We start from the raw sequence: 15,741 nt of genomic DNA, 5'->3' as shown, positions 1-15,741 counted from the left end.
ACTTTAAAGTGGATGACTCTGTACCATCTGGGTGAGTTACCCTCTGCAGTCATAGTCCCGAGAGAGAGAGAGAGAGAGAGAGAGAGAGAGAGAGAGAGAGAGAGAGAGAGAGAGAGAGAGAGATCAGAAAGTGAGTCCAAACGACTCTGTGGAAAATTCGTGTAGCCTCCAGAAGCTGGAAGAAGCATTTTCTCCCAAAGTCCCAAAAGCAGAGCTTCCCTTCGTCACATACAGATTCTTCTTGGACCATTGACCCAGAGAACAGTGAGGTGAAGATTGGGTGTTGTTTGATACCATTGGGTTGGCGGCAGTTACTGCAAGAGTGGGGAGCATATACTGACCATGCAGTCTTCCAGGGGCTGCCATAATGTCTCCTTTAGCATCCCCCCCCCCACACACCCCAGGGCTGGCAGGGTCAGCACCTGAGCTCTGCACACTTTTAATATCTGTCTTTCTGAGCAGCCTGTCTAAGGGATGTGAAGTGATTTGGTGGCTTTGATTGGCACTTTCCAGCTAATGGTGTTGAACGGCTTTTCTCATGCCTGTTGGCCATTTTGCACATCTTGGAGACCTGTCAGTCAGATCCTTTGCCCATTGAAAAGTGATGCGATCTTTTTGTTACCATGTTGTAAGAATTTTTTATATTCTAGATGCAAATGCCTCCTCAAACCTGCAGATATTTTCTATTTTATGGGCTACCTTCTACTTTCCATGATGTTCTTTGGATTTTAATTTTGGCGAAATCCAACATATCTATTTTTTTTTCATTAAAAGTTTTATGAACACATATTATATATAGTAATAGATTTTGTTATGACATTTCCACATATGTATATTATATATTTTGATCATACTCACCCCCCCCATTGCCCTCCCTGTCTCCGTCTCATCCCTGCCAAGTCCCTCCTGGTGGCTTACAGACATCTGCGTAGACACTGCCCTTCTGCTTGTGATGTTGTAGTCATTGCCACTGCTTGCTTTGGCTTCTTATTCTTGCACATTCTAAAATTTCCTAAATTGGGACCCACTGTCCAATTTAGATGTTAAATGGGCAGAGCAACTTCTAATTGGGAAAGCGTGTTATGATTTCAATCTGTGGACCTTTTTGCTTCTCCTACTTCTCAGAGCATCAGCTATTAGCACCTTGTCTGCTGACTAATTTTATTTTCCCCAAAGTCACCTTGCCCTGTGGCGGTGCTAAGCTCCTTGCTGTTAATGAACTTGTGCTGTGTGTGACCTTCCTGCACGGTGGTGGAGCTTGCCAATCCTGCCCCTCAGGTGAGCTGGAAACTCCATCTAAAACTCTGCCTCGTGATGTCTTCGGGTACCCCACTCCCCTTCCAGGTGGTGTATCTTCCTTTCTCTCTGTATCCCAGGTTACAGGATATCTCCTGCCATATGTTTAATAATTACTTGTCTACTATTAGGGTCTAATTATTCAATAAAAGCTTGTTGAGTTATTTAAATTTTTCTTTGCTATTATCTTACAGTTCACTGGTTTAATATCAAGTCACTCTCTCTATAATAGAGTCTCGTTCTGTTGCCCAGGCTAGTTTCAAACTTGGAGGCTCAGTTGATCCTCTTGGCCCAGCCTTCTGAGTACTAAGAGGGCAGGTGTTTACTGCTCTACCCATCAAGGACCCTCTTCGGAGTCAGAGAATGATCTAGCAGCAGTGACCCTCTCTGCATGGCAGTGGCTTCGTGATGCCAAATACATGGTGACTGGAATTCTTGTTGCTGCCAACACTAGCCTCAATAACAAGGTTTGATCTGACCGACTGGTCAGGGGAGTAGATGTTAACACAGTTACAGGCATCTAGTAAGAATATACAAAGTTGTCGGGTGTGGTGGCGTATGCCTTTAATTCTGGCGCTTGGGAGGCAGACGCAGGCAGATTTGAGTTCAAGGCCAGTCTAGTCTAAGTGGTAGGAAGTTCCAGGCCAGCCAGGGCTACACAATGAAAGCATGTCTCAAAAAACAAAAAAACAAAAAGGAAAATTGAAGCCAGGTATGGTACACACTTATAGTGATGGCCTTGTTCAAAAACAGAAGAGACAAAGAGAGACACAGAGAGAGATGCGTGTATCATTCAAACAGAGCAGACAAAATCTTCTGTCTACTTAATACTTCTCCTCCTGTTGCAGCAGCCTCTGTTGTATAGCAGCTTAGGAGACACCAGTCAAGAAGGTCACATGGTATTGAATCAGGAGCTAGGCTGCCCTGTCAGTGTCTTTTCTGCTTGTGGCCCGGAGGGGAACACTCAATGCCTACATTGCAGCTGTAAAGCCAGGTTGCCAGGTTTTTGGGTGGTGTAGGGACAGTGCCAATGGCCTCTGAGCAGTAAGCATGTATGTTTTACAGCAGAACAGCTCATCGGAAGCAAACGGGCACCTACAGAGCCGCCTTAAACAGCTCGCTCCATTTTGCTTCCAGTCTGAAGCCACTATGCCTGCAGGTTCTTCATGAGCACCACAGGTCTACCCTCTGTTCCCAAAATGGCTCCGTCACCCAGCAGGCTCCAGCAGTCACTGTCAGAGCTGTTCTGGATTTCACCCAGACGGCAGAAGCTCTCCCATCCTGTCCCTTGAGGACCTCCACTATGCAGTTTGCTCTCATGGCTTCCTTACATCTAGTTAGGTACAGATCCATGCCACCCAAGTCCCAGTGATTCCCCAGGACCTATTTTAGCCCTTGCTCTCAGCATCAGTGGTGGCACTGTAAGGGGGTCCCTTTAAAAGAGGAAATGCGGTGCTATGGTTACATCCCAGGCTCTAGAGTTCTATGACCTGGCTCTGAGTTCTAGTGCCTCTGTTTCTTATTTCTGACCGTGGGCAAATCATTAATGTCTGAGCATGTTGGTAAGATCAAACCTATTGCCTTGACTTCTAGCAAAGACCACACCATGAACTCTAGTTGTAACATCTATTTGGCAGTGGCTCTCTAGATGCTGGCCACTGTCCTTCTAACAGCAGCATGCTCCATCTGCTTCTGCCCCGTTACTCCTATCTGGACAGATAGAGAGCATGCAAGGTTAGGGAGAGGAATTTTGCTGTATACTCTTCCAGCCCAGAGAATCTGTACACTCAGGTGCAAATCCTAGTGGAAGCAGTAGCAATCCATTTTTTATGTATTTATTCTTGGAGTTTAACATTGTTTCCTGAAATATATTCATATTCATTCATTCTCTCTCTCTCTCTCTCTCTCTCTCTCTCTCTCTCTCTCTCTCTCTCTCTCTGTGTGTGTGTGTGTGTGTGTGTGTATTCACATGCCCATGGGCATATGTGTGCACCTGTGGAGGTCTTCCTCGATCACTCTCCGCCTTACCTTTTGAGACAGGGTCTCTCATTGATCTTGAAGTTGGCCGTCGTGTAGACTGTCTGGCCAGCAGGCCCTAAGGATCATCTCACCTCTGCCTCGGGCACTGGGATTTCTAGCATACACTGCCGCACCTGGGTTTTGATGTGTGCTGGGGATTTAACACAGGTCCTTGTGCACGTGTGGCTGCTGAGCCATCCCCACAGTCTCTCCTTAATGGAATAAAGAATCCTTTATTGATTTTTCCGGTATATCATAACAAGAGCGGGCCTTTTCTTTTTATTGGAGCAGAGGAAAACCTCAGTTGCCTGATTAATTTTTTCTTCTCTTTGAAAATAGATTTTATGGTTTCCCCTTCCTCTTCTCCCCTCCTCCTACTTCCTCTCCTATCCAGAGCCGCCTCCTTTCTGCCTCTCATTAGAGAAAGGGTGGGTTTCTAAGGAAAAATAAAATAAAATATGATAAAATAAGATATAGCAAAAACTAACACACCAGAATTGGACAAAGTAAACATAAGTACGAACAAGGAAGGAAAAGAGCCCAAGTTCTCTTGCTGGTAACAGGAATCCGAGACCCACTTACTCATGTACTTAGAAATCCCATGAAACACTAAACTGGAAGCCATTGTGTGTGTACGAAGGACCTGATACAGGCGCATGCTTGGAGCCTCAGTCTGTGTGAGTTCAGATGAGCTTTGGTCATGTGGCCTCAGAGGGCCTTGTTTTCTTAGTGTCCTCCATCCTCTCTGTTAGACTGTTTCTGCCTCTTCTTCCACAGGGTTCCTGAGCCCTCATGGGAGGGATTTGATGGAGACATCAGTTCAGGCCTGAGTGTTCCAAGGTCTCTCATTCTCTGTGTAATGCCTGCCTGTGCGTCTCTGTATTTGTTCTCACTGCTGCGGGAGGCCTGAGCAAGGTGCTGATCTGTACACGTAGCAGAATGTCATTAAAGGTCATTGTATTGCTCCTTTTTTAAAATGAAAAGAACATTAGTGTTCAGTTTTCCCCAAGGTCCCTGGGCATCCAGTCTCAGGTTCTTGGTCACCCAAGCAGTGTCAGTGCGAGTTCAATCCCATGCAGTGGCCTTAATCAAACCAGAGACTGGTTGGTCACACCCACGAGCCTTGTGCCCCCCTTGCCCTAGCATAGCTCACCAGCAAGGCATTTATGTTTCTCATTTGGCAGGATGCCGAGTACTTCTTACCAAAGATGCCAGGACAAGGGGGTGAAGGAGCTCTGTAGGCAGCAGCTTGTCCTCTCCATGCTCAGTGAGTTGTGCAGGTGTGGCCTTCAGCAATGGGGCCTTGTATCAGGTTGCGGGGAGCGACCTACAGTCTTGACCACAGCTTGGATTGTTTGGGGTTCTCATGGGACCCCTTTGGCCAACAACTCAATTAGATGTAACTCAAGGCCAATACTGGAAGCTTTATTTGATGAGAGATGCAGTCTGTCTCACCCATTATTTGGCAATTACATTGTCACCTTCATAGGTGTATATATTCTAGGAAGCTTCTATTGCATTAGTTTTGCACACTGCCCCTCAAGTGGCCCTTCATTTTAGCTGTCTCTCTCCCATTCCCTCTCTCATTCTCTTCTCCCGTCCCCCTCCCCACTTGATTCTCCCAGTCCAGCCAAGCCGCATCCATCCATTCTGTTCTTTTTCCCTTTCCTAGTGAGGTGCATCACCTCCTGCCCCCACATCTTGTCCCTCAATCTATGATTTAACCCCTGTGGTTCTATGAATTGTAGATTGGTTATTATTGACTTAACACCCAATATCCACTTCTAAATGAATACCTACCATATTTGTCTTTCTGGATCTGAGACACCTTATTCAGAATGATTTTTTTCAAGCACCACCCATTTAGCTGCAAATTTCATAATTTTGTTTAATATCCGAGTAACTATTGTGCAAACGTACCACATTTTCCTTATTTTTCCTTCTGTTATGAATAGAGCAGTAATGAACAAGGCTGAATGAGTGAGTGTGGTAGGATGAAATGTCCTTTGGGAATATGCCCAAGAGTCACTTTCCCGATAAGTGAACGGCTCTCCAGGTGAATCACAGGAAACTGTCTAGCACCTTCGATTCCTGCTGGGCTGGCTGCTTTCTCAGCTGAGGCTACCTTTTCCACAGTCACTGTTGTTGTCCTTCCTGTTGGGAGATTGCTAACTCAATGCTTGGGATTCCCCCAAGGATCAGGAAGGACCCGCTGTGCATCCTCGGGGGCACTAGTGTCAGGCAAAGACAAACAGTGGAAAATGTGGGTGCCCACTCAGTGTGGCTTTCTCTGACTTGGGGTTCCTTTCCAATGAGGTGGTAAGAGTCAGTGAGGTCTGAGGTGTGACATAGAGAACGGCATACCAGTCGGGTGCAGGCTGTGTTCTAAGTGCCAGTATGGAATGTGGGGAAAGACAATGGTCTTTCCTCCTGCCCTCCCACACTGAGCTCTGTGGCTGTTTCTGTCAGTCCTCTGTCATAGCTAAATTAGCTTCCATTAGGCAAGGCATCATATACATTTGAGCACTATAGACTGCTTTCTATAGTGAGTTCAAGGCCAACGTGAACTACAAGATCCAGACTCAGAAAGAAAACATTAATTCCTAAAGTGACATTTTCATCATCCTATTTGACTGGTTGGAAGAAGAAAGTTCTGTCTGTCTCTCCGTCTGTCTCTCTCTGTACAAACGTAGTTTTCTTTCTCATATTTAGTGAGAAAGTAAATTTCACCACAACTTTACTATGCCATCTGCAGTTGCACTTGGTTTGGGATGATCAGGGTCGACAGCCTGGCGGGTAGTCTTCCTCATGACTATGTCTACTCCCATAGGAACATGCCACTGTTTAGCTTTCTTATATTTGAACATGCAGCCGAATGCATTTTCTTTATTTATAGGACAGTCCTTCAAAAGTAAGAGTGTCTAGGGCTGAGGAAATGGCTCATTTGATAAAGTGCTCACTGCACAAGCATGGTGACCACAGTTGGAATCCTTAGAACCCATGTAAAAGCTGGGCAGGCGTGGGTGGCCTGCTTTTAATTCAACACTCAGGAAGCCAAGACAGGGGCTTCCCGGCTGGCTGATTAGACCACCTGGAATTGATGCGCTCTGGGTTCTTTGAAAGACCCTGGCTCAATAATGCATGGTAAAGTGAGGTCAAGAAAGACACCACTGTCAACTTCAGGTCTCCATATGCCTGGGCACACATGGGCAGGTACACCTATGCTCACACACATACACCCACACACATGCAAATACTGTAATGGCACACACAAGCGCCCATATGCACATCCCATAGATACTGCCAGGTTTCTTTCCTGATGTCTATAACAATTTACTTATAAACCCAAAACATATAAGGATGCTTCTATCTCCATATGCTTTAGTACCGAGAAGGCTAGGCTGACTCCATGACGGACCTCAAATTGGCAATTCAGGAGACTAGGCCTAAGAACTGAGCAAGTCTAAGCAAGTCCAGGCAAGTCAATTACTAATAGAAAAACAAACAAACAAACAACCCCAAAACAAAACAATAAAACCAGGCTCCAGCCTCCACACCTAGGTAATGGTTCTGGAATGCCTAAAGATAGAGTAAGATAAAGCTCATCTACCCTGGAACCCCAATGTGCTTTAAATCCAGCCTGTGAGCTCTGTCTTGGTAATGGGAGACCCCAACTTGCTGGACTTGTGCAGAATAAAACAGTTTACATACTGTTTGAGTCAGGGGTATCATTCTTTGGTGAATCATGGACCTTACAGTACTAGATGTTGTCAACTTTATTTCCATTTTTTTAAATTTTGGTTTACATTTTTCTATTTCCTTAGGAGTCAGCATCAGAGTCTTTTTGGATCTTGTTGGTAAACTTTGGCACTGCTTTCCCACCAAGCCTCACTGACTTCTGTTTCTCCAGACAGGAACCGAAGCCTGTGTGTCCTAATGGCTGATGTGTGCTGTCTTCATTTAAAATCTTCCAAAAGATGGATTTGAAGCAGAAGCCATTTGGAAAGGTTACACATGAGAAGGAAAGAATGCTGATGTGCGTGCAAGGTTACCTGGGGTGTCTGATTTACCCAGCTCTCTGCAGAAGTCACCTCATGGGCCCAGGACCTTGCTGTCCCCTTGCTCTGTAGATCAAGTAGAGCCTGTGGTACTCCTATGCAGTGAGTGACTCACATAATGTCATATTAGGGAGAGACGTGTGGAGAGGAACTGTGTAGCATGCTACATTAGAGAGAGGCTTCTGTGGGAGGAACATGGATGGCATGTATATTAGAGAACTTCCCCCATCCAGCAGCTGCAACTTGACCTTTCTCTTGCCCGCTGCTAAAACAGGGCGAACCGACCTGGGCATCCCTCCTTCTGTGAGGATTTTTCTAGCATTTGAGCAGTCCTGGCGTCCTGTTGTGATTCCACCTAGCAAACTTCATGCTGCTTTCTGAATAGTTTGAACATCGGTCGGTTACAAACAGTCCAGAGACTGAAACTATGGTCACAGTGAGAGAGCAGAGAGGTGGAGAGGGAAGAAATAGAAGAGTTTCAAGTTTTTAGGACGGAAGCTCCAAGTAGTGAAGTTCCTAACTAATCTAAAATGCTGTGAGAGAGTGAGTCAGATCCTGTGAGGTGTAGAGTGTGGGAGGGGTACCAAGTGGAGAGACTTGGCAGACTACCGCAGGAGCAGATGTGTTACGAGTGTATCTCGTTGGAGGTGACAGAATCAAGCGCCCAGCTGCATGTGTGCTTAGAGGTAAGATGTTTAGCATAAACTGGAATTGCCAGGGAATTAAACAAAACACAACACAACACAACACAACACAACACAACACAACATCCCCCATCTGTGTTGGAGATTCGCAAGGCTCAAAGACTGATAAGAACTACGTAATTGTGGAGAGTTAGAATGTTGCAGATCAGAGACTGATTACGTTGGGCTATCATTAATCCCCTTGTGCTATTCATTGCCCATCCCTGTGTTTGACCCAACATCTTTTTGACCATTGGGTAAAACCTTTGAAAGGTATCCTTAGCAGAGCCCCTCACAAATCCAGAAGTTCAATTCGTCATCAGATAGACCCCCAGCAGACTTTCCTGCTCTGCTGTGTGGACAGTGCCAGTGTATTTGCTAAGCACATTGATTTATGACTCTTCTTTCTCTTGTGACTAATAAATGCCCATGGAACTTCTACAGGGAACGCTGTTACCAGGAGCTTTGAAGAACCCCATATTTTACTGAGAAATTGGGGTTCTTTTTCTGAGCTCTTCTATCTGGAGGCAGTTTTGTTTGAGAGAAAACAAGGCAGGCGAGCGATGAATCTGAACAGCTCCCCAGAGGTGGGATGTGGAGGGTGAGGGCTGAGGTTGGGTTTGGGGAGTAGGAGGTGGCAGGGAGACAGCCTTTTGAGTTAGCAATGGAGGTCGACAAACAGCTACATGGCAAAGGGCAGGCAACTTCAGAGAAAAGTGAGATACCCAAAGTTCCAGAGAAACATGTGTACACTTTGGCCAGTCTCTGAAGAAAGAGATAGAAAAGAAAAAGGAAAAATTGAAGAGAGTTGAGACACGAGTGGCTGCAGCTCCAGGACCGACTGCACTGAGGGTTTCCACAAAGGAAAAGTACATTATCTCCTTAAGGGGATACCTACTCTTCCTGCCTAAGCATGGCTGCAGGTCATTCAGCCTTGATTGACAGGCCCAATTGGGTGAACTCTTCAGGCAGGAGACAATAGTATGTAATGCTCTTATCTTTGGGATGACCATGTCTCCACACAAGAAAATTCCACTAGGGAGAGGTCCACCCTTGGAGGCCCTCAATGCTTTAGGGTATCTGTAATAACATGTTTTTCAGAGCAGCTTCAGTCTGCGTTCCCAAGTCATGGTCACTCATACTTGGTTTACGAACTCTCTTATTCCCTTTGTTGAGAAAGCTGGATTTGCATCAAGACAAAAGGATGCTTTCCAGATAGATAACCTATGATACTCGAGGATACCATATCCTGAGATGATAATACCAGAAGAATAGGAAGAGGAGTGGGAAGATTCAGGTTTTGTGTGGGCGTCGTGAGTTGCTTGTGGTGCTTAGGAGGGGATGTGTAGGCCTGCAGATCCAGGTTTTGTCTTAGCTACTGTTCTGTTGCTGCGAGGAGACACCATGACCAAGGCAGCTCTATGAAAGAAAACACTTAATTGGGAGCTTGCTTACAGTTTCAGAGACTTAGTCCCTGTCACCATGGCAGGGAGCATGGCAGAATGTACGGAGCTGGAGAAGTAGCTGAGAGCTGAAACCTCAAAGCCCACCTTCAGTGACACATCTCCTAATCCTTTTCAAATAGTGCCACTGCCTGGTGACTAAGTACTCAAGTATGTGAGCCTACCAGGAGGCCAACCTTATTCACCGCCACAGATTTGCATGGGGATGTTTGGGTCTGGGGCACACCTAAGATGGGCTGTAAGCACAGGAGCCATTCCAGTTTCCCTGCAAATGGTTAATGGGCAGGGCTAGAAGGAAGATAAAATGAGAAGGGCCAAAATGACCTTGATGGGACAAGAATCCAGCAAAAGAATCTGTAAACTAGGAGCAGGAAACCCAGAAAGAGTCTGCTGGGTGGAAGGATTACTGGTTGAGTCCATATCTTGTCATGTGCAGAATCTGGTTAGGGTCAGCACAGAGGAAAAGGTAGATGCTGTCACCACTAGTCCTTCACTGCCACCTCATAGGCCTTGTGGTCACCTTACAGGCCTCCCTGTCACCTCACAGACCTTACTGTCACTACACTGGCTCTACTTGACACCTCACAGACCCTGTCAACTTACAGGCCTTACCGTCAACTTATAGGCCCTACTTGATACCTCACAGACCCTCACTGTCAACTTACAGGCCTCACTGTCACCACACAGGCCCTACTTTATACCTCACAGGCCCTCACTGTCAAGTTATAGGCCTCACTGTCACCACACAGGCCCTACCTGATACCTCACAGGCCCTCACTCTCAACTTATAGGCCTCGCTGTCACCACACAGGCCTTACTTGACCTCACACAAACCTTCACTGTTACCTCACAGGCCTCACTGTTACCACACAGACCCTACTTGACCTCACACAGGCCCTAACTGTCAACTTACAGGCCTCACTGTCACCATACAGGCCCTACTTTATACCTCACAGGCCCTCACTGTCAACTTACAGGACTCTCTGTCACCGCACAGAACCTCACAGAGTCCCTCACTGTAAATTTATAGGCCTCACTGCCACCTCAACAGACCTCACTGTCACCTCACAGGCCTTACTGTCACCTCACAGGTCCTCATTGTCATCTCATAGACTCACTGTTACTTCACTTTTCTGGCCTGCCATTATAGGCCCTCATTGCAGATTACAGGCTTCTGCCACCAACAGAAGCACCTCCTCCACCTCACAGGACTCACTGCTATCCCAGTCTCTCCCATCCACCTCACAGGCCTCACTGTCACCTCACAGGCCCTACTTGACCTCACATAGGCCCTCGCTGTCAACTTACAGGCCTCACTGTCACCACACAGGCTTTACTTGATCTCACACAGGCCCTCACTGTCAACTTACAGGCCTCACTGTCACCACACAGGCCTTATTTGACACCTCATATGCCCTCATTGTTAACTTACAGGCCTCACTGTCACCACACAGGCTCTACTTGACCTCATGTAGGCCCTCACTGTCAACTTACCGGCCTCACTGTCACCACACAGGCTTTATTTGACCTCACAGAGGCCTTCACTGTCAACTTACAGGACTTACTGTCACCCCACCCCCCAGGCCCTACTGGACCTACACAGGCCCTCACTGTCAACTTATAGGCCTCACTGTCACCACACAAGCCTTTCTTGACACCTCACAGGCCCTCACTGTCAACTTACAGGCCTCCCTGTCACCACACAGGCCTTATTTGATACCCCACAGGCCCTCACTGTCAATTTACAGGCCTCACTGTCACCACACAGGCCTCACTGTCACCACACTGACCCTACTTTATACCTCACAAGCCCTCACTGTCACCACACAGGGTTTACTTGACACCTCACAGGCCCTCACTGTCAACTTACAGGCATCACTGTCACCACACAGGCCCTGCTTGACAGCTCACAGGCCCTCCCTGTCACTTCACTGGCTTCATTGCCATCATTGCCATCTCACAGCACTCAGTGCCACCTCATAGTCTCTCATTGTCAAAGCACCAGCCTCACTTCTACATCATAGGACTTCATTTTCACCTCAGAGGTTTTCACTATTATAACACAAGACCTGACTGCCACCTCATAGAACCTCACTGCTGCCCTAGAGTCCCTCAACATCACACCAGAGGCACTCAATGTCACCTCATTGTCCTCGTGGCTACATTAAAGACCATGTCGCCTTCCAGAACTCCCTCTCACCCAACAAGATATTATTTGGATTTAACAGGATCCTCCTGCCACTACACAGGACATGACTACCATCCCATAAGCCCTCACTATGACCTAATAGTCCTCATTGGTACCATGTAGTGCCTTTCTTTCTCTTGCATCTCAGGCCTCTTTAGTCCTTATGGCTACCTCATAGGCACTCCCTAATTCCCCAGAGGCATTGCTGCCACTTCATAGGCCCTAACTGCCACCTCACAGGCCACAGTGCCATTTCACAATTTCATTGTCACCACACAGGCCTCATTTCCCACCTCACAGGCCCCATCTCCTACCTTACAGGCCTCACTCACCTTATAGGCCTCACTGCCACCTCACAGGCCCTCATAGTCATCTCGCAGGACTTACCTACCCCTGACTGGTCCCACTTGTCATTTCATAGACCCATACTGCTGCCTTACAGGCCCTTCCTGCTACCTCACAGTTCTCATAGATACCTCATAGGCCTCTCTGATATCCCAGAGGCATCACTACTGCCTCACTGCCCTCAATTCTCAGTTCACAGGCCCTAGCTGCCACCACACAGGCCTCAAGTCTCACCTCACAGGCCCCATCTCCTACAGGCCTCACTCACCTTATAGGCCTCACTGCCACCTCACAGGCCCTCATAGTCATCTCTCAGGACCCTACACAGCCACTCCTACCCCCTGACTGGTCCCACCTCATAGACCCCCTGCCTTTACAGGATCTTGCTACTTCCTCATTGTTCACTTCATAGATACCTTCCATAGGCTACACTGAGACCCAGCTGTCACTACATAGGCCTCACTGCCCCACCTCTCAGTTCACAGGCCCCAGGGGCCCCACACAGGCCTCAGTCTTGGTGACCTCCTCACAGGCCCCATCTCCACAGGCCCATCACCTTATAGGCCTCACTGTTACCCTCACAGGCTTCACTGTTACCCCTCAGACTGTAACAGCCACCCCCACACTGAGTGCCACCTCATTGGCCCTCCTGTCACAGATCTCACTGTCCTCATTGCCCTCACTGTCTTAGGCTTCCTTGTCACAGGCCCTCACTGTCACAGGCCCTCACTGTCACAGGCTTCACTGTCAGGGGCCCTCTCAATGCACAGCCTCTCCCTCATGGCTTCACTGTCCACAGCCCTCACTCAGACCACAGAGGCTTCACTGTCACCCATGGGCCCTCATGGTACCCCACAGGCCCTTCACTGTCACAGGCCCTCACTGTCATAGGCCCTCACTGTCACAGGCCCTCACTGTCACAGGCCCTCACTGTCACAGGCTCTCACTGTCACAGGCCCTCACTGTCACAGGCTTCACTGTCACAGGCCCTCACTGTCACAGGCCCTCACTGTCACAGGCTTCACTGTCACAGCCCTCACTGTCACAGCTCTCACTGTCACAGGCCCTCACTGTCACAGGCTTCACTGTCACAGGCTTCACTGTCACAGGCTTCACTGTCACAGCCCTCACTGTCACAGCTCTCACTGTCACAGGCTTCACTGTCACAGGCTTCACTGTCACAGGTTCTCACTGTCACAGGTTCTCACTGTCACAAGTTCTCACTGTCACCGGCTCTCACTGTCACAGGCTTCACTGTCACAGGCTTCACTGTCACAGTTCTCACTGTCACAGGCTTCACTGTCACAGGTTCTCACTGTCACAGGCCCTCACTGTCACAGGCTTCACTGTCACAGGCTTCACTGTCACAGGCTTCACTGTCACAGGCTTCACTGTCACACCCCCAGCTCACTGAACTCACAAACATCCTCACCTCACACTCCACTAGCTCCCAGGGCAGCTCTGTTTTGCTCCTTGCTGACGACTGTTTGCTTTTTCAGATCACCTTCCAGTAGGCACAAATCACAGCATGGCGACCATATTTCCTGATTTCGTTAATTGGACTGAATGGGAGAAGTCGGACTGGTAAACATGGGTTAAGGGCTCTAAATTGTAGGCCATTCACTCTCAATGAGTTATCAGGGCTGTATGTGGGAGAAAAGTTTAAAGAATTGGATTTTATCCTTTGTGGAGTAAGAGTAATTCAACGTAACCCTCTGAAGAAGCAATTATTTTGATGTCCCACAGTGAATGAATTCTGTGATGTCGTTTCGTGATCTCTGGGAATCAGACTCTCAATCAGTGAAAGTCACCTGGCATGACAGTTGTTTACTACCCACTGTGAGGGAGCACGGCTTGGCACTTTTTATACAGCATTCATTGAAAACAGTGGTCCTTCAAGACCACCATTACCATTCTCCCTCTGTGCGTGAGAGAAGTAAGACAGTCCGTGCAATATTGGTTGAAGGACTGGACCTCACTGCATAGCGACATACAGCAGCAAACGTGCGTCATCTCTCACAGCTGCGGGAGGTCACGGATTTGGTTGTAGCTTGGCCAGGTGCTCCTGGCTTATGGTCCAGATGCTGGCCAGTGATTGGCCAGGGATGCAGGCACAGGAGGGCTTCAGCAGGGGTGGAAGGTCCCCTTGGGCTCTTTCACATGTCTTCATTTCCACCACTCTGAGGACCTCTTCACCAGATTCCTTGGGTTTCCTGGAACCTTACAGGTGGTTTTCCCCCAGGCAAGTGATTCAAAAGAGAGAGGGCTCCTGTCTTCTGTGGCCTAGCCTTGGAAGTCTCATTGTCACCTTTGACACGTCCTATTTAAGCTAGTTGGCCCTATTCACTGTGAGAGAGGCCCCCAGAGGGACATGAATTGAATACCAGGGAGGTGGAGACCACTGACTGCCTTTCAATTACTTATTGGTTAATCTGTTAATAATTAATTCTTATAATGCAAATGTTAGTTTGTTTTTTAGGTTATAAAAATAGAGGTCATAATTACAGCTAGTCTATATAAGAATGGTTCTGACCATTTAATTTAAGTTATACAGAGTTAGCTGGGTATCGTGGCACACCCAGCACTCAGGAGGCAGAGGCAGGAGGATCTCTGAGTCCAAGGCCAGGTCTACAGAGCTGATTCCAGAACAGGACCACACAGAGAAACCTTGTCTCGAAAAACGAAATAAAACAAAACTGTTATAGAGAGCATGGGGAAAGCCATCCTTGGGGGTTTGCTTATTGTTAATTATTTGTAATTTTTGAGATTACTCATAAGGGAAAGGGCAGTGTTTAGACATTTTGATTTTTGCTGCAGAAGCTACAATTACAAAATTAAAAATAGAAGTAAGTTCACTTTAAGTAGAATTTAATGTATAAATCTTGATCAATGGTACATAAAGATATGGCTTAAATGTCAGTTCTGCCACTTTCTACCAAATTTCAATAGTATATTTGATGGCATTTCTTCTAAGCTCCTCTCCACAGTTACCTGGCAACAGCCAGGTGTGCCTAACTCGGTATAAAAAGGGCTGCCTGCCCCCTCCTCTCTTGCTCCCTTGCTCTCTTACCCTCTTCCCTGTCTCTTCTCCAATCCCTCCACCCATTCTCTATTGTTCATGGCTGGATGGCCTCTGCTCCTCTATAACCCCCAACCCCCATCTTTGTCTCTGTCTCTACTATCTCCTCAACTCCCCTCTCCATGCCCTAAGTATTCTATTTCTATATCATATCTGTCCTATGACTGGTGCCTCAGGAGGAAGGGAGCCTCACCATGGGCCTGCAGAGGCACCCCCTTTACCCACACCATGCCACACCTCCACCAAACATATCCTTGGCTTCTTTTCCTTTTTTATAAAACACAACAATATTAGAAATTGGTGAGTATAGTTTTGGTCAAGAGTAAATTATCAGTTTTAAAACTAAGTAATATGAAACATTAACTTTCGTTGCAGTAAAGAAACAAAAGAAGTGTAGTTAGTTTTAAATGTTTAAACATTGCAAGGATTTTAACCCGAAACTTCCTCTTAACACATAAAATGAATGCGTTTGTTCTTTTGAATTTTATTATGAAGATTTTTTCTCTGTTTTTCATTTAAAACAACAGTGAGTGAGTCACGTAATAGGAACATGTTTCAGAATAGACCCGCTTGCCCAAGGCCATCTAGAAGAACAAATCACAAATGAAAA

At 47.1% G+C, this 15,741-nt stretch overlaps 1 protein-coding gene across 2 annotated transcripts in view; it reads left to right on the top strand.

Moving 5' to 3' along the window:
• Window positions 1–15,741, top strand: part of Gpr176 (G protein-coupled receptor 176) — a 95,036-nt gene that overhangs the window by 58,633 nt on the left and 20,662 nt on the right. The window contains exon 1 of one of the 2 annotated variants that reach the window (XM_032903917.1): window positions 13,526–13,636. The exons of the other annotated variant lie outside the window; for it this stretch is intronic. Within the exon in view, the coding sequence (XP_032759808.1) occupies window positions 13,581–13,636 (56 nt within the window). The 5' untranslated portion in view covers window positions 13,526–13,580. Of the gene's footprint in view, window positions 1–13,525; window positions 13,637–15,741 lie in introns of those variants that run through there. 2 annotated transcript variants of the gene reach the window in all.

This window comes from Rattus rattus, chromosome 5 (assembly GCF_011064425.1).
Source record: "Rattus rattus isolate New Zealand chromosome 5, Rrattus_CSIRO_v1, whole genome shotgun sequence".
Classification (NCBI taxonomy): domain Eukaryota; kingdom Metazoa; phylum Chordata; class Mammalia; order Rodentia; family Muridae; genus Rattus; species Rattus rattus.
Note: the sequence above shows the minus strand (reverse complement) of the source record. Positions and strands in the feature narration are given on the sequence as shown.